At 41.7% G+C, this 24,480-nt stretch overlaps 1 protein-coding gene across 2 annotated transcripts in view; it reads right to left on the bottom strand.

Moving 5' to 3' along the window:
• Positions 1–24,480, bottom strand: part of NSF (N-ethylmaleimide sensitive factor, vesicle fusing ATPase) — a 148,783-nt gene that overhangs the window by 10,595 nt on the left and 113,708 nt on the right. For both annotated transcript variants that reach the window (XM_059378751.1, XM_059378750.1), the window contains exons 16-17: positions 20,583–20,649; positions 18,352–18,431 (exon numbers count right to left, since the gene is read on the bottom strand). In XM_059378751.1, coding sequence (XP_059234734.1) covers positions 18,352–18,431; positions 20,583–20,649 — 147 coding nt within the window. The remainder of the gene's footprint in view (positions 1–18,351; positions 18,432–20,582; positions 20,650–24,480) is intronic.

The following is a 24,480-nucleotide window of genomic DNA, read 5'->3' as shown; positions in this document are numbered from 1 at the left end:
ACACCACTACTATCAATAAGGCAGATCATGCATCCTCAGTCTTATCCACTGTTTTTGTCCATCTACTGTGCCAATAATGGAAAATGAACCAACAAAAACAAAGGCATATCAGAGAAGCAAAGTCAAGACCTTCTGGCACAGTTAGAGGCTGGCATACAGATGACTCTGCAAAGACCATGGGACAATATTCCTGTGAAGTATACAGACTGAAGGATAATCATTATTATCATTCAAGAACTCAACTAGCTAAAAATCAAACACATTATCAACAGACCTTTATCAAGCTCCTAGATGAATCTGGAACAGACCCTGTATATATAGAGAGAGACAGCTACAAAAGAGGTAATGAGGATGCATTATGGGCAGGTGGGGGGTATTATGCACAGGTCATCACGGTAGAGGGAGGGAACATGTGGCAGAGAAACATCTGTTCTTCTTCTGGAAGCGGGTCTTAAGGAATGAGTGGGTTGACTAGAAAGATGAAGGGGAAGGATATTCCAAGCCAGAAGGAGCGGAAATACATAAGTCTGAGGGCAGAATAATAAAAACAAAAACTGGGGAGTCGGGGTAATTACAAACACACAAAGATATACACATTTCTACTATCACAGAAGAGTAGTACTTTAACATTCCACGCTAAATTCCATCTCTAAACTTAGAACACAACCCTGAAGGCTACCAGATGCTAAGGGCCACCACACAGGCTAGTACATCCTCATTACAATGAAAGGCAACTGTCATCTAGTCCTTTTCCCGAGGTTTTTAGTGTTCTATAGCTCAACACTCAAACTCCCTCATCTTGTCTCCTCTCCAGGAGGGCCACACATTGGCCCTAGAAGAAAGGCCTTAAGGAAGAAGCTTCTTACTCACTCCAGAAAGCAGGAATTGCCATTTTCCAAGTGAAACTTTCTCTTACGTTTAACCATGACTATGCTCTTTGGAGTGTTGAAAGACTGGGAAACATACAGCAACTTATAATGGAAACACTAATTTATGTTTTGCTCTACTCCTTGTTTAACAAGACTGCAAACATTGCAGAGAGGTCACGACCCAGGCAAGTTCAGGCCTTGACTTGTAAAGCTCATCTTTACGAAAACACCGAAAATCATTACCAAATAATTAAATTGTGCTGGGTCATTTTGTCTATTAATTAGTGGTAATGCTCATGAGGAAGCTTTATCATGAAAAAACAACTCTGAGTGTGTTAATGTGGTAAATCATACCGGAGAACATTCTGGATGAAAAGCTGCCAGCAGCACGTAATAGGAAAGCTGACTTTAAAAAATAAAAGTACAGTTCAACCCAAGAGGGGAAATCCAACTCGTTAATGTGTAGCTACTAGTCTTAAGTCTACAGCATGGAAACACGCCCCTTGATGGAAAGAAAAATAATAGAATGATAACTTATTTGAAGGAGAAAAAAAGAAATTGTTCCCAGCATACTCTTTACTGAGATTTGCTAGTTGCTGATATAATAAAGAAACGAGCCTAAATAAAATGATTATCTGCCAATCGGATTATGATAAACATTGTTCCAAGGTTAAATAAGTATTAGTTAACTAATTCTCAGTGCCATAAGAAGCAACTCAGGTGAAAACATTTCCATGAAAAAGGCAGGGCTCAGTCAGGTGTTGATCCTTCAAAAAAACACTTCTTTACATGATGAAGAATGAACAAAGTACTAAGCAGTATCTAAGCCTTTTGCCACACAAAGGACTAACCAGATAATCCACACCCTTTCATAGGTCCTGCCCATTGATTGGCCCCAATAAACTGATTTGTAACAAAAGTTCATGTGGAAGAAAGCTTTTTTTTTTTTTTCTTAAATAAAAATGCCACCAATATAATACTGCAGTGGAATGGAAGGGCTGATTTTAACCTGTGAACAAAAGTAAAGTCAGTTATGCAGTAAAAGAAAGGCCATTCTTTCCATATCATTCAATTCTGGGCAAGTGTAATACACCCTCAGTAAGAAGAATTAACCGGGAACAATCGGGAACCCTGAAATGGATTAAGAAGTGAGTTTAAAAGTGCAACTCAAAACTGCTGAGTGCCGGGGCCTTAAACTTTATTTTCTGATTGTTAAGAGTCTGAGGGTTTTTTTGAAAGAGAAGATTTTCAGAGTGTTAAGAATTTATAAACCCAGTAAGTAGAAGACTAGTCAGATCATTACCAAGAATTTATTCTGTTCAGGTATTTATGGAATTATGAGATTTGGTTTGTGCCCTCAAAGTGATTACAATTTAGCTGGGAAGAGCAAATGCACATTCAGGGACCAGTACCAAGTAACACATCAGCAAACACAGATTTATAATGGCATAAGGGGACAGTTTCCTTGGAGTCGGGGCATCTAGGAAGACTGCCGCAGTACCGGGGGCTCACGGACACAGAGGAGGTCCTGGAGAAGGGAAGGGTCTCCTAATGCTACTAAATCCTATGTGGGTGGTGGAGGCAGCTGAACCAGAGAGTTCAAGGCTGAAAACGAAGGCTTTTTAGAGAGGGGAGTGGGCAGCCACTGAAAGGAAGACTCGAAATGCTTAATTAAGGAAGGAGATTTGATATAAAAAGCAACAGGAAACTAAAGAAGGTTCTTGAGGAGGCAGAAGAGTGAGGAAGAGAAAGAGGATCCTGGCAGCTCCGGGCAGGACAGTCTAGGGGCCGGTGGACAGCGACATGCCAGCTCTCCAAGTCAGCACGCCCAGGAAGGATCTGCACCTCCCTCGCACCCCCCTACCCTGTCCCCAGAGACCTCACACACACGATGATGTCCTTTTTAAGGCAAGCGCAGGGCTGGCAGACAGCAAAGGAGGAGCGACAAGTCTCCGGATGGATTGGTGGCTTGGTACAGGAGCAAAAGGACTGGCTCTGTCCCTCACAGCGGTGTGGTTTGGGGTAGATTATTTCACTTCTGAGTACCTGTCTCCACTTCGATCATAAAAATGGGATACAAATCCTACCCACCTGTCAGAGTACAGTGCTGTTGGGGGCGAGGGGGCGGAGAAGGCTGGCGAAGGGGAGTCATTCAGAGGAGGCGAGAATGAAAGGAGGTGCAAGCTTGAATGAAGGGTCTTGAAGGGAACCCGACAGAGCATCCTGTGTAGGAGGTCAGGACTCCCTAACGCGAGGTGAGGTCAGGGTTAGTTAGGTTGGGTGGGCAAGCAGTGGGGTGTCTGCAAATCTCTCTCCTCCCGGCCCAGGGTCCTGACAGCCTAACCCTAATGATGCACAGGGAGCGCCTTCTCCCAAGATTCACTTTCAGGGGAGAGCAGAGCCCCAGTCTTCAGTTGACTAGGGTTCCAGTAAGGCCCACGGGAGGTCTGAACTAAAGACCCACCATCGCCTTTCAGAGTCGGGGCGGGGCGGGGGTATAGCTCAGTGGTAGAGCATTTGACTGCAGAGTCGGGGCGGGGGGTGAGAGTGAGTGGCCTCAGCAAGAGGCTTCTGAGGGAGAGGCCAGTTCTGGGCAGGGGTGTGAAGAAGCATTCCCAGGAAGTCGTGCTTTACTCCCCTGCTTACCTAGCCTCAGTCACATAACGGGAAGAATTTCACATATGTTGACTTTGTTTGTATTATTCAACACAGAGATGTTGGAAAAACAAAACAAAACAAAACAAAACATTCTACCCACCACAGTTCTTACACAGCTTTATGGCTGCCCTTAACTGCAAGTCTGAATCTTGTTCCTAGCCTGTCGGCTCCCTGTGTGTACAGAGCCCTGTTTTATTCATCTTGGCCCTGGTGGCTGTTAGCGCAGCATCCCAGGCCACAGAAGTCACTCCTGCACTGCCTCCACCTAGAAAGCTCCTCCCTTATATGACCGACCGCGTGATTCTCCCCCTGACGTCATGGCATAGCTTGACCGTCACCCCTTCAGTGAGGCTCACACAGCCCCCACCTTGTAGAACTGCAGACCTCTCCTCTTCCGTTCCCTTCATCCTGCTCTCTTCCTCCCAGGATGGATCACCTTTTAACATGGGAAATACTTCACTCACTTACTGTCTTCACTTAGTATTGTATTTATTGCTGGTCTTCCTTCAGGAGGACAGAATTTTTGTCTGTTTGGATCTATTGATATGTCGGGGGTTAGAGTACATTTGCGTTGAATGAATGAATCGTGAAACAGTAATCTCACTGTAGACTTTGGGGGTGCAGATCACTCCTTCCTCATTACATTCCCTGTTCCCGCCCTGGGAAAAGGCACGTGATACCAAGTGTTCAACAGGAAAATAACGACTATTTCAGAGTCTATACCTTGGAGCTCCCAATGGGGAATGCGGTAACAGGTTTTCAAGAAAATAATCTAGAATGAATGGCATGTACACCTCATTTACAATGTCGGCAGATGCCAGGAAGGCTGTCATCTCTTTGTTTCAATTAATCAACTCATCAGATGCATAGTTAAGCTACGGACCAGATAGTACAGATTTCACTGATGGGGAAGAGCGGAGATTCATTAGAAGGCATTCATTCAAGCTAGTGGAACAACAAGTGTTATTAAGTATCTCCTATAACTCTTGGTTTCCCCAAAACAAGGGAGAAAAGGAACGACCATTCAAAACAACCAGTAGTCGGGACAGTAAAAGGAGAGGTTGGGGCCTCTGTGCATATTCTGCATGCATTTCTGATTTCTCATGCTCAAATGTCTGGTAACTTCTTTTTTTTTCTTTCTTTCTTTTTTTTTTTTTTTTGTGGTTAAATATTTAAGTTGAATACCAAAGGAAGGATGTTTCACATAAATCATGCTACAGCCAGGCAGACAACTACACTTAAACTCTCCATTAGGTTCTCCCCTGGAGCAAATTCTTAGTCTACGGTCTTTGTCGGTCTTTGTAACCATCCTCGTGGTGCTGTGAGCGAGGCAGAGGACAATAAGGAGGGGAATTCACAATGCAGACTGAGTATGAAATGAGAAAGTTCACCCCAAATCATTTAAAATAATTACTATAGGCAAGAGCAGATCACTTCATCATATTACATAATATTTTAGTATCAGTTTGTGAGAAAGACAGTGAATCATGACGTTTTATACCTGAGTAGCTCTTGAAGATGACTTCATATTGAAGATGACCTAGTCTCCCCTGGTTATTTTGTAGATGAGAAATCTGGGATGAGAGGTGAAGGGACCTGTCTGCGGCTTCTACATCTAGGCAGGGAGCTGAAGCTACAGTTCAGGCGTCTTAGACATTTCCATTATGCGTTGCTGCCCATTGTTCTCATCTGTGCAATTTTTAACTCCTATCAGCAATGGCTGATCTCTTAATTATGAGGCAGGGAGATACATCACCTAGGAATTATGATCTCCGAGCTCTTAGGAGAAAGTTTAAATTAAGAAAATAAATACTGTGACTATGCCACAGTATTCTTAGTGCCGAAAAGAATAGTTCTCATTAGAAACTGAACTAAGATGACCACTGATTCATTAGCAGATCCAAACTCCTTAGTCTGGCACACACAGGAAGTTTCCTTCCCTTTCTCGTCATTTAGTTTGATGTGCCCTACAATGACCTCTGTGCTCTAATCAGGTCAATTTTCTTCTTCCTTCTCATTTAATTTCTACCTCTGTGACTTTTATCCATAGCCTTCCTCTTTACTGAAATGCTTTCCAGAGTTTTCTACCGGTTCACAATGATGTCTTATGTCCAAGATATTTCAGAACTTGCCTTCTCTCCACACTCTGCCCTCACTTAACCCAACACAAGTCCATGGAATCCTGCAGGCCCCAACCTTTTCGAACACGGATCAACATGCCCCCACTTAAATGGAAGCCAGTCGGCTGAATAATTCCAGCTATCCAGAACACAGAGCCAAGAAATAAGCAAAAATCCTCTAACTTCTAGCACCAAAACAAAGTGAGATTCAAGTGATTTTACTCACTGCTACTGTCATCTTATCCATTAGGCACAGCAGGCACAGTGGCCAGGGCCCATAAAACTTGGAAGGGCCCACAAAAATATTAATTTTTTTTTTTTAAAGTAGGCTCCATTCCCAGTGTGGAGCCCAGTGTTGGACTTGAACTCACAACCATGAGATCAAGACCTGAGCCATGATTAAGAATTGGATGCTTAACCGACTGAGCCAACAAGGTACCCCTCTATTTTCTTTTAAAATCAGAAGAAAACAAAGAACTTTCAGGTCAAAGAAAATGTCTTGTTGTTATTGTTATTTTTAAAGATTTTATTTTATTTCATTTTTATTTATTTTTTTAGGTGGGGGAGAACCAGAGGGAGAGGTAGAATCTTAAGCAGGTTCTACACCCAGCACAGAGCCTGACTTGGGGCTCGATCTCATGACCCTGAGATCACTACCTGAGCTGAAATTAAGTCGTATGCTCAACTGAGCCACCCCTAAAGATTTTAAGTAAACTCTACACCTCAACATGAGGCTCAAACTTACAACCCTAAGGTCAAGAGTCACGTGCTCTACTGACTGAGCCATTCAGGCACCTCAAGAAGATGTCTGAAATACCAACAGCTGGAAAATAAAAATTCTGAATGTTTTTAATGGAGGAAAGGGCCCATGTAAGTCGTAATGTGGCCCTGCTCACGGGAAAACTCCTCCAACTCTTGTGGCCTGGTTATTCCTACTTTACAAACAACTCATGAGTCCCAACCTTTTTTAGTTCACAGTTGACCAGAGGCAGCAAATTAGAAAAGCGGAACCGTCAGAGGTAGGCAGGCTAACACAATTCAATGGGATTTTGCAAGTCACAGCTAATGGTAAAACCACTAAGAACAAGAAAAGGTACCAAAGAACTAGAACAAAACAAAACGGGGCACCCTGGACATATTTCATGACCGCCTGGATGGAGCTGTACACATCCCAACAGTTCCTGCTGTCCCCCGTGATATTTCTGACCCGTGTGATTATGATTTATAATGATGATCCTTATTCTTTAACACAGTGCAAACACCACAAATGTATGTAGCAATCTTTCCTCTTAAAAAAGGCTAAAGTGTAACAATACATATTTTAAAGAGGTTATGCTTTCATCATTTGAAAAAAATAAAGCTTTTGATTTGTTACGAATTCCTATTCTTGTCTCCAGGGAAAACGAATACGCCGTAGGAAGCCTGAGGTAAGTAACTGTACACAAAACATATCCGTACATTTCCAAGTACCAGGTAGTGTGTAAGTAATAAAAATGTGCTAATTCTGGCGTAGATGCATCTTTTACCGTCTCTCCTCTTTGCATCTGAGCTGGAATTCCTTAGCGTGGCACAACGGCCCTGATAAGTCCCGTTCTAGTCACCTTTCAAGACCAAGATCAAGAACGCTTTGTGGAACATTTGCAGATTTTCTCAGTAAGATGGGCTGTGCTTTCCTTTGTATTCCACTGGAACCGACACAGCTTATAAAACTTCATCAGATACATCAAGTTCACACACGTCTCTCCATCACTGGATTGTGACAGGGGCACTAGACTCAGTTAATTAAAAAAAAAAACCAAAAAAACCCACAAAACCTTTCCTCGGTAGACGAACTAGAAAGAAGCTTGCAGCTCTCCTTGCCCCACGCAGCAAAGCCCCAGCACCATCTAGAAGTCACTCTCAGGGCTGAGGCTGCCAGATAAAGCCCCAAACACGGCATGCGATAGACCAAAAATTATCTGGTATCTTTCTGGAATTCAGATTTAATTGAGTGCCCTTTATTCTGATCAACCAAATGCAGCGACCCCACTCCAAGCAGATACAGCCCCGCACCACTGGGGTGGATGGCTTGGTGAGCCAAGGGTGGGCTGGATGCTAAATCTCAACTGTTACTCTACTTCGCTCGCCAATTGCACAAATGACTAGGTGGGTCTAGATCATAAGCTCTTTGAGGGCAGGTATAAGAGTCTCATTCACCCTTTATTTTACAGTGTGGAAGAGATGCTTATTAAGTGCACATCCTAGGGAAAGCATATATTCTGTAAAGTCAGATTTCAAGCTTGTATGTCGAAAGAAATATTTCTGGATGGGGGTCAGAAACCTTCCCATTGGCCTTCCATGGAACTTAATACAATTGTCACCATCTATCTTCGTCAACCTTGGTCACACTGGCATTCCAGCTTCATAAGAGCCCACTGGAGGCACAACACTGAGCTGAATGCCAAGGTGGGTCTCCACGGACAACTGTGAGAGGCATGAGACATTTTCACAGTTTTCCTCTCAGGACTGCAGGGCGTCTTACAGACCAGACCTTAAATTAAATCAGCCTTACAAGAAAAAACAAGGTTCAAAAAAGAAATTATACATAGACAAGCTGAGAGACAAAGGTGCATTCATTTAACCCTGTTAGGTGAAGAGCAAATCAGCTGGAAGGATTGGAATTAAAGAATTTTGACAGTTACATGCTGCTGGTAAAAAATGAAAACAATCGTATACACATTAAGTTTTTCTTTTTTCCTGATTATAACGTAACAAATGCTTACTGTTGAAAATTTATAAACTGTAAGAAGCAATAAAGCAGAAAAAAAATTACCTATAATCCTACCATCTAGGGTACAGCAGGTGCCTTTAAGATGGGGAAATAATAGAACTTCCTTTGGTTTTTATTTTTGACCACATTCTTCAAAAAATTTCCTTTTTTGTGTATGTTCTAAAATGAACATCATCTGATAGAATAAGAGATGTAGTATTAAAAGGTTGGGAGGGAAAAAAAAAGGTTAAGAGGATAAGCTCATATGCTTTCTTTACTGGTAGGGGTATGCATTCAAAAACCTGGAGGGCCACTGACATAAAGACGACCATGAGGAACAATTTCGGCATTACACCCCCTCACCCTCGGTCCTTTTTTCTTTGAAATCACACTCGGAGGGTAACTCAGGATTAAGTGAAAGGTGACTTGAGAGTTATTCCGGCAGTTTCTGACACAGGCCCAGTTTATAGAGACAATGGATCACGAGCTGGGTGGCCAGAATTTTCTATCTGACTGTGGTCACCTGGTTATTTCTCCCCGTCCTTCCTTCCCGTTATTGTCCCTCTTATTCTGGAAACTGGCTCCCATCTTCCACTTGCTCCGAGGCTGGCTAAGGCAGGCAGGAGCTGCAAGGAACAGGATGACTGGCAGAGAAAGGTGCTATGCACTTTCTTCCCAGTTTCTAGGGCTGGTTTCTTCGGCAGCAGCCACCTGGCGCCGAGCTCCTTTAATAAGGGTTGGTTGCTTTGTTGGTTTTATATATTTTTGTGTGGGGAAAGACAGAGTCAAAGTTTTCATGGAAGTGAATAATAAAGTAATGGCCGAGTTGTGCTTTGCAGGTTACAGAGAACTGCAATAAACACTTATTAAACTCTCACATTCTTAACCTCAGTCATACTATTGTTTCTATTCTAGAAAAGTAGAAAATTGAGGCTCAGATGTGACTGGATTCAAATTCCAGTCTTTGGATTCTAACTCTCGTGCATTATTTACATTGCCAATGCCAGTTCTATGTGTAGTTAAGACCCACCATTTTTAAAACACCCATTTGTAGTAAGCACTATCATCCACGTAGCCTAAATGGTTTAATTTAAAAAAGGGGGGGGGCGCCTGGGTAGCTCAGTGGGTTACAGCCTCTGCCTTTGGCTCAGGTCATGATTCCAGGGTTCTGGGATCGAGTCCCGCATCGGGCTCTCTGCTCAGCAGGGAGCCTGCTTCCCTTCCCCTCTCTCTGCCTGCCTCTCTGCCTACTTGTGATCTCTTTCTGTCAAACAAAAAATAAAATCTTTAAAAAAAAAAAAAAAAGGAAGGTGAGGGCAGGGCCGCGCAGATTGTCTGGCACCTGCTTTTGGAAGCCCTCTTTCCATTCCCCAGTGTGAGGGGTACGGAAGGTCTCAAGATTAACATGTGGCTTCAGACCACATAGTGACTTAATAAGATCAAGACTTCATTCCATCTACTTCCCAATAGCTATCAGGAATCTTGACGGACTGTTCTGGACCTTCTGTAAGATTCCTCTTACTGGCTCTTCTTCTTTTTTATTTTTTAAACAACTTTTTTTTTTTTTTTAAGACTTTATTTATTTGACAGAGAGAGATCACAAGTAGGCAGAGAGGCAGGCAGAGAGAGGAAGAAGCAGGCTCCTTGCTGGGCAGAGAGCCCGATGCGGGGCTCGATCCTAGGACCCTGGGATCATGACCTGAGCCAAAGGCAGAGGCTTTAACCCGCTGAGCCACCCAGGTGCCCCTTACTGGCTCCTCTTACCCAACAGTTGTTATGCCACACAGTATAGAGTCCTAGGAAATCTCCAAAGATCTGTGCTCTTGTTTCAGGGACAAAAAGTCAGGAGGGAAGCTGTGAGACACTAACCTGGTCCACCCTAAGTTAGGAGAACAGGGGAGCTTTAGTCACAAGCAACAGGTGGCTGTAGGGGAAAAGCAAGTAGGTGGGCCAGTCCTTGGAGGCTGAGGATAAATGTAACAGGCAGTGTCCTCAGAGATCTGACAATGGCCAGAAGCCCTGTTCCTCCCTTGGCTCCTTACCCTGCTCAGCCCTGAACTTCCGGTCTCTATTTCATTCTTCGTTTATCACAGGGATCTCTAATCCTCAGACCAGAGTACTTAGGAAGCTTCTAAATTCCAGCACATGGGAGAGAGGGAAGCAGGGCGTACTTATGTTTTCCCAGTACTGTGAATGAAGGAGTCTGTGCCTGGGCATTCCAGGTTGCATCTCCTGCTCACTTTCTGCCAATCTGCTCTATTCAGCAGTTGCATTCTTTAGTTTTCCTATCTTACAGGCTAAAAAGATACTGTGGACCATTCAAAGGCACCTCCTTTCTTTAAACAAACAAACAAACAAACTGGAAAATCTAGTTCCAAACAACGGTCTTAATGAAATACCAGACCCTTTAAGAATGTTGGAACAGCCACAGAACAGGAGCAGAATTGGAGATGGTCAACCCTTGGCACCAAGCAATGGGAATATTCCAGTCAAGAGAACATCCATTCTCTTTTCGAAGATGCTGGGTTAAGACTCTATCAATCAATCCTTTACAGACGCCATGCTCTGTGGACAATGGCAGATTCCTACTTTTTAGTAACTCCATGCTCTGCACGAGAAAGCATCAGTACCTTCATCTACGCAGCCCACAGGGTTACAGAGGACCTCCTGATACATGATCTTTATTGGCCCTCAGTGGGGTAGGTACGGAGGGAGAATTACCTCCATTTTACAGATGAGGAAACTGACAAAGATTTTAAGGGACTGGTTCAAAGTTGACTGAGCTAAGACTCAAACTCAGGTTTTCTGGCTCCGATACAAAGAGCAAGGTCTGCAGACGGGGCTCCGCACAAGACCCACGCCACTGCAGAATTCTATGTTACTAAAATCAATACTTCTCTAACCCTGAGGTCATGTCACAGTAAGATATTTATCGCAGCAGGGCTCGGTGAAGACACTCTGGCAGGGAGAGAATATTGTGCCTCAGCTCCATTAGCAGTTTCCCAATGATTAAACTTCACATATGTAATTCTGAGTTAGCTGAAAATGGTGCCTACATGTCTTACAGTTTTTTATATCCATTAATACCTATTATAGGTGTGCTCTCCCACACCCAACAAAAACCCTATTTTGAAAACATGTTTTTTTAATGTGTGTCTCTTTTGATTTATTTACTTTATTTTTTATTATTTTTATTTTTTTTTAAGAAGATTATTTTTTTGACAGAGAGAGAGATCACAAGTAGGCAGAGAGGCAGGCAGAGGAAGAGGGGGAAGCAGGCTCCCCGCTGAGCAGAGAGCCCGATGCAGGGCTCGATCCCAGGACCCTGAGCCATCGGGTTAAGGCAGAGGCTTAACCCACTGAGCCACCCAGGCACCCCTGTTTACTTTATTTTTTAAGTAGGTTCCACACGCAACGTGGGGCTTGTGACCCTGAGATCAAGACTCACGCGCTCTACTGACCGAACCAGCCAGGTGCCCCTGAAAACATGGTTTATTCAGCAGGTATCTGTAGCATTGTTGTATAAATGAACGCATCACATTTCTTTCACTAGTTTTTATGTAACTGAAATCATTCTCTCTCTCTCTCTCTCTCTATATATATATAATATATATTCAATTTACATAGAACTTTGAGACAACCTACTATACTAAGCAAAGTATAGAGAATTTTATAAAATATAGTAGCCATCTAATGTCACTAACTTAATAAATGGAAAAACTGGACCACTGAACTGTCAACCATCGTACAACTTTTCTTCAACAAAGCAGTCCAATGCACAAGTCATCACATCAATGATTACGATTAATATGTCTGGCAAAATGACTACACCTCTTTCCTAAAGCGGTTCTACATCTTATTGAGTCATATTGTAGTCATTAGCCAGAGTTAATTTTGAACAGATAGATGGGGAGATACTCATGTTTAGGCCTGCACGATCTGGAGTCTCTTCCATCATCTGCTTATTTCACTGAAGCAACCCAAAGGCTGAAGAGTTGCTTAATAGCACCAAGACTTCCTAATAACATCTCTGAAGATTGGACTTGGATGTCCTGTCAGGAATACGTGAAGAGCAGTCTTGTCGAGAGACTGGTGAGGTTAAAACACAGTCTATGTCTATGGGACAGACAGAGCCACCTGCCCGAGTTCCCACCAGCAGCTCACTTCAGTGTTTTTCTGGTACCTGATGCCAATCCTGGCTCTAAACCCTAGGGGCCAGGGCAGTGAGGTAGCTGTTTTTTTTCCAACACCTCTGACTTTACCTAAAACTCTAACTACTAGGTCTGAATTCTACTTCAGTGACACTGCTATGAATTCAGAGTGATCTTCTCTTGTAAGAGTGTACAGTTTTCAAAGAGTTTTCCAGCTGGTATGGGGCAAAGAAGCTCTATGCGGACAAAGCCCCCAGCTCTGGTCAGCCCTGGGGAAGGCTGGATGGCAGCTGGTGGGGGCTGCGCTGAGAGTTGCCACTAGCTGGGTCCCCTCACGGATGCTACCGATTTCTATATACCATCTCATGGAGCTCAGAGAGGACCGGTTATCCATTCCGACAGACAACTGTAGGACAGACTACAGACGCAGTCTTCCGATCTGATTCCCCATCATGTCGAGGACACGGAGCGCTAAAGCAGTCAGGTTAATGGGTTTAACTAACTACATGCGTGCTTGGGGACACTGGGGAAGTCATGTCATTTTACAGCCTAGGAGTTCCTTTGCGGGTGCTTTATCCTGTCTCCCCAGAAAGAAAAAAAAACACGTGCCTTGGGTGCCGCAGGTTGCGGGAAGATTCACCTGGCCTTACGGCTGTCCTACTGCATCTTCCTTGCCGATGAGACCAAGGCTTTCATCCTCCTGATGCTGAAAAGCCCATTCCCCTTAACTTCCATAAATCTGCAAAACCTGAAAAGGGCCCCAGTGTCACTGAGTAAAAGAGGCGGCTTTCGGAATCTCACTGGAAGGAGGGGTGTCTTCAAGCCTCTCACTGCTAAGCCGGACATTTCCTAACACTGGACAAATTGTACATCCAGCCCGGGGAGGGTGAACTGCAGTGGTCTTTTACCCTCCGAGCCAATTGTTAGCTTTTCACAGGAATCAGCAGGGAAGCACATGTGAAACCTCTGTGGTGCGGGGGAGCACCCCCACCCCTTGTGTGACTCTGCATGTAGATGAAGCCGGCCGGGGGCTTTCTGAGCCGCGGCCGGGAGTTCTCAGAGCAGCCCTTTTCTCCGGCGTGGCTCCCTGCTGGGACAGCCCTTTTCAGTGTTCTACCCCCCCTCGATCTCTTCTCCTGCACAACACAGGGCAACTTGATTGAAATAAAGACCTAGGGAACATGTTTTATTTTCTCCTGTTCAATCCATTTTAGAAAAGCTTTTAATTGGTTTTAAAAAGATGCTAAACAAAATGTGATGATGTTTTTCAGTCTTCATGAACTACGGATACCACTTTTTATACTTTCAAAGGGCTAATAAATCAATCATGAAATTAACTCTCCAGCTAAATTTAAAGCAAACCCACTGAATGCCGGGTTCATTAAAAATCTATGCATTTACTTAGAAAAATTTAAAATTCAAAGAAAATTATCCTAGTAACTGAAATCTGACTTGAATTTTTAGTCCTACGCTGAAAATCCAAGACCAAGGCAATCACAAAGGGGAAAAAAAGAAGGCTTGTGAACCAGTTTTAATAAGCCAATTTACAACGAGGGAGGGGTGTGGGGGAGGGGAGGATATCTGGATACATAACAACATGGTGCCCCTGAAGGGATTCTTTTATTTGAGCATGTGCACACATGCACACATAATTTTTCTGTGTGAAAGCTGGAATTACAACGAATGCAATATTAAGGATTCTGAGGCTGATATGATTACTATATTGTATACATGTACGGTTCCTCGTTTCGAAGAAAAAGGCCTTCAACTTCTCGGTTTTCTTGGCAGTGATAAAAATAATAGTTTCCTACCACCCTACGTGGCTCTACAACACTCAGGTTCATACGCTTTTAATATTTAATTGAAGACATCTGAAAAACCTACATGGATAATGGTTTGGTGAAGTCAGTGCTTCCACATTTTAGAAAGACAACATTCCCCACACTGGATCAGACTGAAAATTCTCCCTTGCTCTCCTGAGAGAATACATACTAATTTAAAAAGCAAGGTGGTACAGGAAAAGCGTATTTTTATTTCGTCAAATGTAGGCCAACTCGAGATATTTGAAACGTGAACTTCTCTGGCCGCTGATGGACTTTCCACCAGACATTGTCCTGCAGGCCAGGTCAGAGTCACCAAATTCTGATCCATGACAGGCTAGTAATCCTTAAAAGGGGATCCCTGCCATTTCTAATCACTAAGGCAACCAGATCTTTGACTTCTTACATATTCCTATACCCTTCCTTTTCAGTCCTTGCAGAAATTCATTCCACATCCCTTTTTAAGGATCCAGTCCCTGTTCCTAAGACTTCTCCCAAGCTGGGCCATGGACCTGGGATGCTCACTCCTGGCTTCTAGCTCTCCCTACAACCCTCCTTTCCTCAATTAGGCAGCTTTCGCAATCACTTTCTTCTTTAAAGTATCTGCTTTATTGAGGTACAAATCATAGAACACACAGGTCACTGATTTAAAAGTGTACAATTCAATGGTTTTTAGTACATTCACAGAATGTGCAAGTATCACCATGATCAATTTCTGAACATGTGGCACACCCCCAAAAAGAAACCCCACACCCACTAGTCACCTCTCATTCTCCCTATCCACCTCTCCCAGTCCTAGGCAACCATGAATCTACTAGATTCTGTCTCTGCAGATTTGCCAGTTCTGGACATTTCATACAAATGGAATCAATCTGTGGTCTTTTGTGGGTCTTCTGCACCTGGCTTCTTTCACTTAGCAGGTTTTCATGGTTCATCTATGCTGTAGCATGTGATAGGACTTTATTTCTTTTTATTGTGGAACGATACTCCATTGTATGGAGTATACCATTGTTTATTTGTGAACATCTAGGCAGTGTCCACTTTTTGGCTATTACGAATAATGCTGCTTTGAATGTATCTACAAGCTCCTGTGTGGACATATATCTTCATTTTTTTCGGGTATATACCTAAATTGTTGGGTCATATTATAACTTTATCTCAAACCTTTTGAGGAGCTGCTAGACTATCTCCCAAAGGCTGCAAAATTTTTATATTCCCACCAGCAGTGTATAAGGTTCCCAATTTCTTCATATGCACAGCAACACTTATTATTATCTGATTTTTGGGTTATAGCCATCCTGGTGGGTATGAAGTGGTGTCTCACTGTGGCTTCGATTTGCATTTCCCTGATGCCTAATGATGTTTAGCATCTTTTCATGTGCTCATTGGCCATTTGAAATTTATTAATTTTTGAATGTTTTCACTTTAATCATACCTTGCCAAATGTAAATTACAACAATGCAAATAAGTAAGCCCACCAAAATAAGTGAACACTCAAAAAATGACTTTGGAAGGAAGTTATCTATATTTTTTATTGAATAAGTTATTCATGAAGTACATGTGTATAAACTTGTGCCAGACACTGTGAGATTTAAAAAATTAGGTAATGTTCCTTTCCTCAAGAATTTTACATTTTTATAAAACGGAAAGTTATTCCTAAATCTTTAATCAAAATGCTGCAAGTCTTTTTAAAATATGCTCTATTTATTTCTATCAGTATCTATTTTGGATTACAAATAATTTTCAACCAAGGTACACCTCTCTGTTTAAATGAATGTATTTAACAATGTAAAGGACAAGCAGTTTAAAAAATATCGTTGAAAAATGATTCTTCTTTCTCCCAAATAATTTTTAGCATAAATTCTTTTTAAGCTAAAGACTTAGTGAGATATAATTTTTTTAAAGATTTAATTTATTTATTTGACAGAGAGAGAGCATGAGCAGGGGGGAGCAGTAGAGGGAGAAGCAGGCTCCCTGCTGAGCAAGAAGCCCAACGTGGGACTTGATCCCAGGACCCTGGGATCATGACCTGCTTAACCAACTAAGCCACCCAGGTATCCCTGAACAAGATATAAATTTAAATACCTGGAGAAAGTCCCCCAACCTAATTATTTTTAAAGTGCTACTTCCTAAGAAAGGATTCTTTTTGTATGTGATACATATGGATATTGGGGTTATTTACTTTTTCCAGCAACTTTATCTAATCATTTATTTATTGACAAGATTTTATTTATTTATTTACATGGCAGAGAGAGAGCACAAGCACAAGCAGGAGGAGGGTAGGCAGAGGAGAGGGAGAAGCAGGCTCCCTGCTGAGCAAGAAGCCCCGATGTGGGGCTCGATCCCAGGACCCTGGGATCATGATCCGAACCTAAGGCAGACACTTAACTAAATGAGCCACCCAGGTGCCCAAATTATTTATTTATTTTTAAAGATTTTAGTTATTGGGGCACCTGGGTGGCTCAGTCATTAAGCGTCTGCCTTCAGCTCAGGTTATGATCCCAGGGTCCTGGGATCAAGCCCTGCATCGGGCTCCCTGCTCAGCAGGAAGCCTGCTTCCCCCCCCACTATCCCTGTTTGTATTCCCTTTCTCACTGTCTCTTTCTCTGTCAAGTAAATATATGTGCTGCCGAAGCGAGCACTCTCTGTCAAGTAAATAAATAAAATCTTAAAAAAAAAAAATTATTTATTTATTTGAGAGAGAAGGAGAGACACACAGAGAGAGAGTGTGTGTGTGTGAGCAGAGGGAGAGGAAGACAAGCAGATTCCCCCCTGAGTGGGAAGTCCAGCACAGGGCTCGATCCCAGAGATCCTGAGATCCCTGAGATTATGACCTAAGTCAAAAATCAAGAATCCAATGCTTAACTGACTAAGCCAACTGGCTGTCCCTTTTTTAGCAACTTTAGATTTATCTATTTACATATTTATTGAAGGAATCATAGAAAGGAAAAATAAACTCACTTCTCTAAATTCAGCCTTAGAATGAGCTAAAACTCCAATTACTGGGAATGATAGTTTATGGACAAATAATTACAAAATCCTTACAATGCATATAATACAGTAAATTTTCAAAGTTCCATCACTTTTAGTTCTAGCACACACGTGCACGCACGCGCGCACACACATACACAATTTTAACTGTTAAAAAGCACATTCACCAACTTAACATGAAATATATTCCATACAGTCTACTTAAAATCTCTAACTTCCAATACAAGATTCCCATACAAACATTAAGATGTTTTTCAAGATGGTACTTAACCCCTTTGTATCTGTCTTTGGCATTTCTCAAAGGTTACAGCATACAAAATCAGTCAAGAGAATTTGTGCCTTGTATCATAGCCAAACATGCTCCGGCAGCCTCTACATAATTAACATATTTAACCAACCCTCATAGATGATTTTTAAATGTGTTAAGTTATCAAAATCACCAGTCTCCAGTAGCCACATCAATAAAAATGCAACTACATGAATGGAGATCCTGGCTATGAACTCCTTCCTCAAAAGTGCCACAAGACCCAAGAGACATAATTCAAGCTTAACTGTAAATACTTTTTAAAAAAAAAAAGAAAAAAGAAAAATCTGCCTACAGGAAGTAATTACCCCCAAATACAATTTCTTGGGAAAAGCTATCAAATGACAAATGAAACAAATGGGAATGTATATTCAATCCGTTCTACGTGAATATCCTGATCTCTCATGGGAGATGGAGGTGGCCAGGGATGTATAAAACCCTGGGGAATTTAGAGAACAACAAAAACGGAACTAATCAAAACTAGGATTTTGAGATCTTCAGGAAGGAAACTTCTCTGTTAAGAAAATCATTTACCTTAAAACAGAAGTCCAGGCCAGATGACTTACCCCAAGGCCCTCAGCAACAGAATTTTAGGTTTATGGCCGCTTGCTTACTTAGCAGCTTGTTTGCCCCATTATATGCAATCTACTGGTAAAATTCTGTGAAAATGTTTCTTATGTTATTTTTACCTGAGGAGGTGCCTTTTTGAGTAGCACGAGAAGAGCCTGTAATACCAGATTAGAAAATCGAGGGCCAATCGGAACATAATCTGGAAGAGAAACATTATTATGTTTTAGGGATTCAATACACACATGCACATATTCCAAACATTCAAATTACCTGCATCAAGAGGAAACATCGTCCTTACTTAGGCAACTAATAATAAAAAATAGTATCTCCAATAACTGGAATGCTTAAAACATTATAATAAGAACTCTCATCTGTAAATTTTTTGAAAAAGCTTCGAAATATCCATTTTGAATTCAGGTAGACATTGTTGTCTAATACTCAGAGATAGTTTTTTTGTTTGTTTTTTTGTTTGTTTTTTGTCTTTTTAAAGGAAGAAAACAACCCAGGTGTACTTGCTAACCATTTCCAAGAAATTACTGCAGAGCCTGGTAATACAGTAAGCTCACAAGCAACAAAACATATTAGAAAACGAGTAAGGGGGAAATGGTAATTAATAATGAAAGTACGGTACTTCAGTATAACCGGTATGGTGGTAGAGTCACTAAGACTGGTCCTCAGATGGTCCAGAACAGAGAACGTTCTAAAACTTTCTGTCAAACTTCTACTAAACCTTCAAGACTCCGCATAAACGGCCCCTCGTCAACTTTCTCTGCATACTGCATATATACGCACCCTGGCCTGTGCCTAGAACTACCTTCAGGCACCAGCCCTCTGAAGTCCAAAATCATCTTTCCCTTTTTTGAACATCCAGAACACACAGCACATTCTACTTAGCAGTAATTTTCACCGATGGCGGCTACAACAGCAGCATGTCACTTATTTTTTCCAAGACCCTAATAATTCCAGCACAGCAGAAAGGGCTCAGCTTACTTGTGGAATCGATAAACAAACAAGTACAGACAGTAACGATTCATACAAGTGAAAATATACTCAGAGGGCACACATTCCTGACACAGTAGTGTTGCTATGACCACACATCTCAATTGTGTTTAGATCAAGGAATTTACACAGAGCTATGAGTTTGTGCTTAAAAGCTTTTAAAGAAATAATCCTATAAACTGGGTTGAAATGTATCAAAAATAGCATACCAAAAACCCCAGGTCACTAGATGAAACTATCACATAGCTTCTAAGACCTCAGATTCACCTTATTATACATAGGGACATCTTTGCCCTGTAACAAACATTGCCTTAAGAAACAAGAGAATAAATAACAGAGGACCTAAAGCAAGTCTGAAAATCGTGAGGAAAATGTGGTAAGAACAGTTAACTTGAAATCATTCCTACACCACTTTGGACAGCTTAAGAACAGATCACTCAGGTGTTGGGTAGTATTTTCAGAAGTTGATGAAGTCACCATGTGTGTTCAATTTCAATACAGCATCCTGAGTCACTATTATAAATGCGTTTATCCCAGATTTATCTAATTTTTGCAATGAAATGGCATTTACTGGGAGATGATACCTCGTGAGCTGCATGCAGGGACAGTCTTATTATTCATCTTTGTATCGGGTAGCAGTGCATTTCAGGACAAGAGATGGTTAATCGATATTTAAAAAAAAATTTTTTTAAATCACTGTAGAGCACTTGTAACTTTCAGAATGTCTTCAACACTGTTATCATGTTTGTCTGCGCAGTTCATCTAAGGGATAAGTAAGGAAGGGAATCTAGTTTCTGTTCTTATAAAACAGGTACACTTGATTTCACTGCAAAAATTAGATAAATCTGGAATGAATGCATCGTAACAGGGGCTTGTTCTTATAAAACAGAGACTGAGGTCCCAGGGAACTTGCCACTTCTCCCAAGTGTTATTTCATTCCATTCATAAGCCCTTCTTCCCTTAGTTCTGTCAAAGTTCTTAAGCAGAAACTCTGGGGTACAGGCAGCTCAGAGGTACTAAATAGCAAATACATCCATCAGTGGAAATTATTAATCATTTATTACATGGCAGAGAGCTCTGTGGAAAAAAGAAAATAATACGAGGTGTGGGTCCTGATGTTAGAGCAGTTGATGATGGAGTTAGAGTCACACATATTTAACATGAATTCCGTCCCTGACTCCAGATAGAACCGATAACACAATTCCTTATAAGACAAAGAAAAGTGTTTCTGTTGCTCTCTACTTTATAAATACCTGTTATTTTTCTCTTGCAATTGCTGAGACATTAGTGTAATGAAGCCAAGATAGTACAATGGTGAAAGTTAAGTACAATGGTGAAAGTTAAGACTCACCGAGCAGCCTCTCAATGTCGTCCACAACCACACAACTAAGCTGGGATTTATACGCATCATCAAAGATCTGGAAGAAAGTAAAAACCATTTATTATCTCACGGCTCTCCATGATTATGAAAGTTCCAAGAAGATAAAATTTAGTTAATTCTTGAGCAATGCCTAAACAAAGCCCAGTGTAATACCAGTATTTCAGACTCTACGATACTAGAATTTAGCAGCTAATAGAATTTGAGAGCTAAGAGTTCTTACAACCTAAAAGTGAGGAAATTGAGGACCAAAGCAGTTAAATGACTTGGTCAAGAGGATACAACTGGACCTTGGCTGAGCCAGAAGAAGGGTGATGCTGTTTTCAGCCCTGTGAGCTGGATGTGTCACACACACCTGGGCGGGGGAGGGGCAGGTGGTCATTAACCAATGGACAAATCCCATCAAGTGTATCACAGTGATCTCTCTGATGTCTGGAGTGTGACTTCAGTGTTGTGACTCAAGAGCTAGATGGAGCCACAAGGGATGGGTAGAATAAAACTGTATGTTGTTTTATTATCGGTAAGAATTGTGGCCCTGGGGCGCCTCGGTGGCTCAGTGGGTTAAAGCCTCTGCCTTTGGCTCAGGTCATGATCCCGGCGTCCTGGGATGGAGCCCCGCATCGGGCTCCCTGCTCGGCGGGGAGCCTGCTTCCCCCTGTCTCTGCCTGCCTCTCTGCCTATTTGTGATCTCTGTCAAATAAATAAAATCTTAAAAAGAAAAAAAAAAAAAAGAATTGTGGCCCAGTTATAGTTTCAGAGCACCCCATGGATATCAATGGTAAGAATTAATTTCCGCATTCCAGCCCAGTCCCTCTGGTTGATAAATAATCTCAGTGCACCAAGATGGGAACCACCCTTCCACCCATCTGGCTCGGGGTGGCATAATATTCCTTAGTGGTTATCTTTTCTTTTTTTTTAATTTTTATTTTATTTTTTCAGTCTTCCAAGATTCATTGCTTATGTACCACACCCAGCTGCGGTTATATTTGAACCATAGATAATTAAGCACTAGGCACAGAAATAAAGTAAATCAAGTTTTCACTATTAATATTTTTCACATTATTTTTTTTTAAGATTTTACTTATTTGACAGACAGAGATCACAAGTAGGCAGAGAGGCAGGCAGAGAGGGGGGAAGCAGGTTCCCCACTGAGCAGAGCCTGATGCGGGGGACTCGATCCCAGGACCCTGAGATCATGACCTGAGCAGAAGGCAGAGGCTTAACCCACTGAGCCACCCAGGCGCCCCTCATATTAAATTTAAAGACAACTTGTGTATACTTGGTCTTGAAAGTATTTGTAACAATTAAGGAAATGTACCGCATCAAGATTAATACATTAGCCTTACTAGTTCAACTTAAAATGGGCCATGGAATAATTCATTTTGATAAACTTTTATGTTGGAAGGTAAAAGATAAATAGCCTTACAAACAGTAGAGATAATCTAAGATTCACCATATTTATATTATTGGTTGTATTTTAATTTATTACTAAACAAATATTACTTTGAAACTCAATTTTTTGTTAGACAACTGAAGTACTTCACAGAGAAAATTAAACATTTTAAATGTGTAAATATAGTTTAACATATTTAAAGAAATTTAATTAAGTTGTAAAAGTCCCCCTTTAAGGAACTTCTAAATTTCACTAGACCTACAAATAGAATGAGAGATGTTGGGGTGCCCAGGTGGCCCTGTTAAGTGTCTGCCTTCGGCTCAGGTCAGGATCCCAGAGTCCTGGGGCTCCTCCCTCTCTCACTCCCCCTGCTAGTATCTCCTCTCTCGCTCTCTCTCAAATAAATAAAATCTTCAGAAAAAGAGAAAGAGATGTAATTGGACTTTATAGAAGTTTGTTTACTTCTGTGTTAAAAAACTAGGTCTCGTTACAAAATCTTAATATGTTGACTTTTCATTTTCTAAGCCTTAAATTAGCTATGTGTGGTCTTTTTTATGCTCAAAAGTCACCCTCAAAGATGCAAAATAAAAACATGGAAAAACGAATCAACTCATGTTGGCAATCCAGATAGTAAGTTCCTCCCAACACCCTATCGGCTCTGTAAGGCAGGCATTGTCTTCCTCAGTGCTACGTATTCAATGTCTGACACCGCACTGGTGTTAATACATGTTCCCGAGATGCTGGAATGCAAGAAAGCTTCTGGTGCTTTCCTTTGCACCATCACCTTTACCCTCAGTCACTACCCCATACTACGTTAAAATCCCACTTACCCTTTCATCTTCGGCTACCTGTCTCCCCCACTGGATTGTGAGGTGGATAAAAACTTGATTCATGTCATCTCAGGGACCCAGCACAGAACAGTATTTATACTTGCCCAGTGAATTCAGTGGTTGAAACAACACAAGTTCTGATTCCATCTGGCCATAAACCACTGTCTCTGTTCTGCTACGGTATAGCATTTTGTATACTGCGTACATATTAAGGATTCATTACATTCTTCCTTGTATTATACTAGAATATAAGCAGTCTGAAGGCAAGTACTATCTTAATTATCTCTGTATCCTCCTATCACTTAATAGAATACCTTACCAGAAAGTAATCAATAAATATTGACTGTAAGAATACATATGCATTTTATTTTGTTTTTTAAAGATTTTATTTATTTGAGAGCTAGAGAGAGAGTGCACAAGTAGCAGGAGGGGAAGAGGGAGAGGGAGAGGCAGACTCCCCACTGAACAGAGGGCCCACCAGCAGGGCTTGATCCCAGGACCCTGAGATCATGAATGACCTAAGCCCAAGGCAGATACTTAGCCGATGAAGCCACGCAGGCGTCCCATAAATATGCATTTTACCATCAAGCAGAAATATTGAGTGAGTAGTTGGAGACATATGACTGAAGTCAGGGTATGGAGCTCACCCTCAGGGCAGTAACTATTGAAACCAGGTAAGAGGATGAGACATTGAGGAGAAATAGCAGAGGTAAAAGAGTAACAGGCTAAGTACCAAATCTTAGAGTGTTACTCTATGAGTTCATTTGACGAACATTTTCAAATTCCTATTGTATATCAAGCATCAATGAGGGCAATGGAGAGAGTAATGAATGAGGCAGATATGATCATACTTCCATAAAGCTTGGAGTGGGGGAAGCAGGTCATAGGAAACCATAATAAAGCATGACATTACTGCACTGGAGGAAACTTGAAATGTGTTGGTAGTGTACACAACAGAGCTGTGGTAGTCCCTAGGGATACCCACGCATGTGCTGGTTCTCTCTCTCTCTCTCGCATGTGGTAGGATTATCATTCCCCACCCCCTCTCAAGACAGGGGTGACTATGGGGCTTGCTTCAGCTAATGAACTATGACTGAATATATACCATTTTCTAAAAGGAGCTTTAGAGCTACTGCATGATTCACCATATTCCCCTCATCCTGCCTTGGCTGTCACGATCTCACATGTGAGAGGGAGCTTCTGTTATGTGTTAGGGTGAGTCTGAGAAGCTATAAGGAGCAGAGCTCCTCCTCTGGGCTACGACGGACATGTAGGATGAGCAAGAAATTAACTTGTTAAACCACTGAGATTTGGGAGTTGCTCGTTACTGCAGCATAACTTAGCCTATCCTAACTGACATGGAGGATTACCTAGTCAACGACAGTATCCTAAATTTAGGAAGTGGCATTTAAGCTGAGATCTGAAGGATAAACTATCAGTAGAAAATGGGGAAGAAAATGTTCTAAGCAGAGCGAGAATATTAGGAGGCTTGGAGTGAGAAAATTCAGGAACTGACATATAGTTAAGAAGAATTAAAATGAAGAGGAGTGTGGTATGTGTGGGGAATGGTAGATGGGAGAAGAGGTGACAGAAGAACCTGGAACTGGAGGGTCTTACAAATTTCACACCAGTTGAAATTTTATTATAA

Source organism: Mustela nigripes, chromosome 16 (assembly GCF_022355385.1).
Source record: "Mustela nigripes isolate SB6536 chromosome 16, MUSNIG.SB6536, whole genome shotgun sequence".
In the NCBI taxonomy this organism is placed as follows: Eukaryota; Metazoa; Chordata; class Mammalia; order Carnivora; family Mustelidae; genus Mustela; species Mustela nigripes.
Note: the sequence above shows the minus strand (reverse complement) of the source record. Positions and strands in the feature narration are given on the sequence as shown.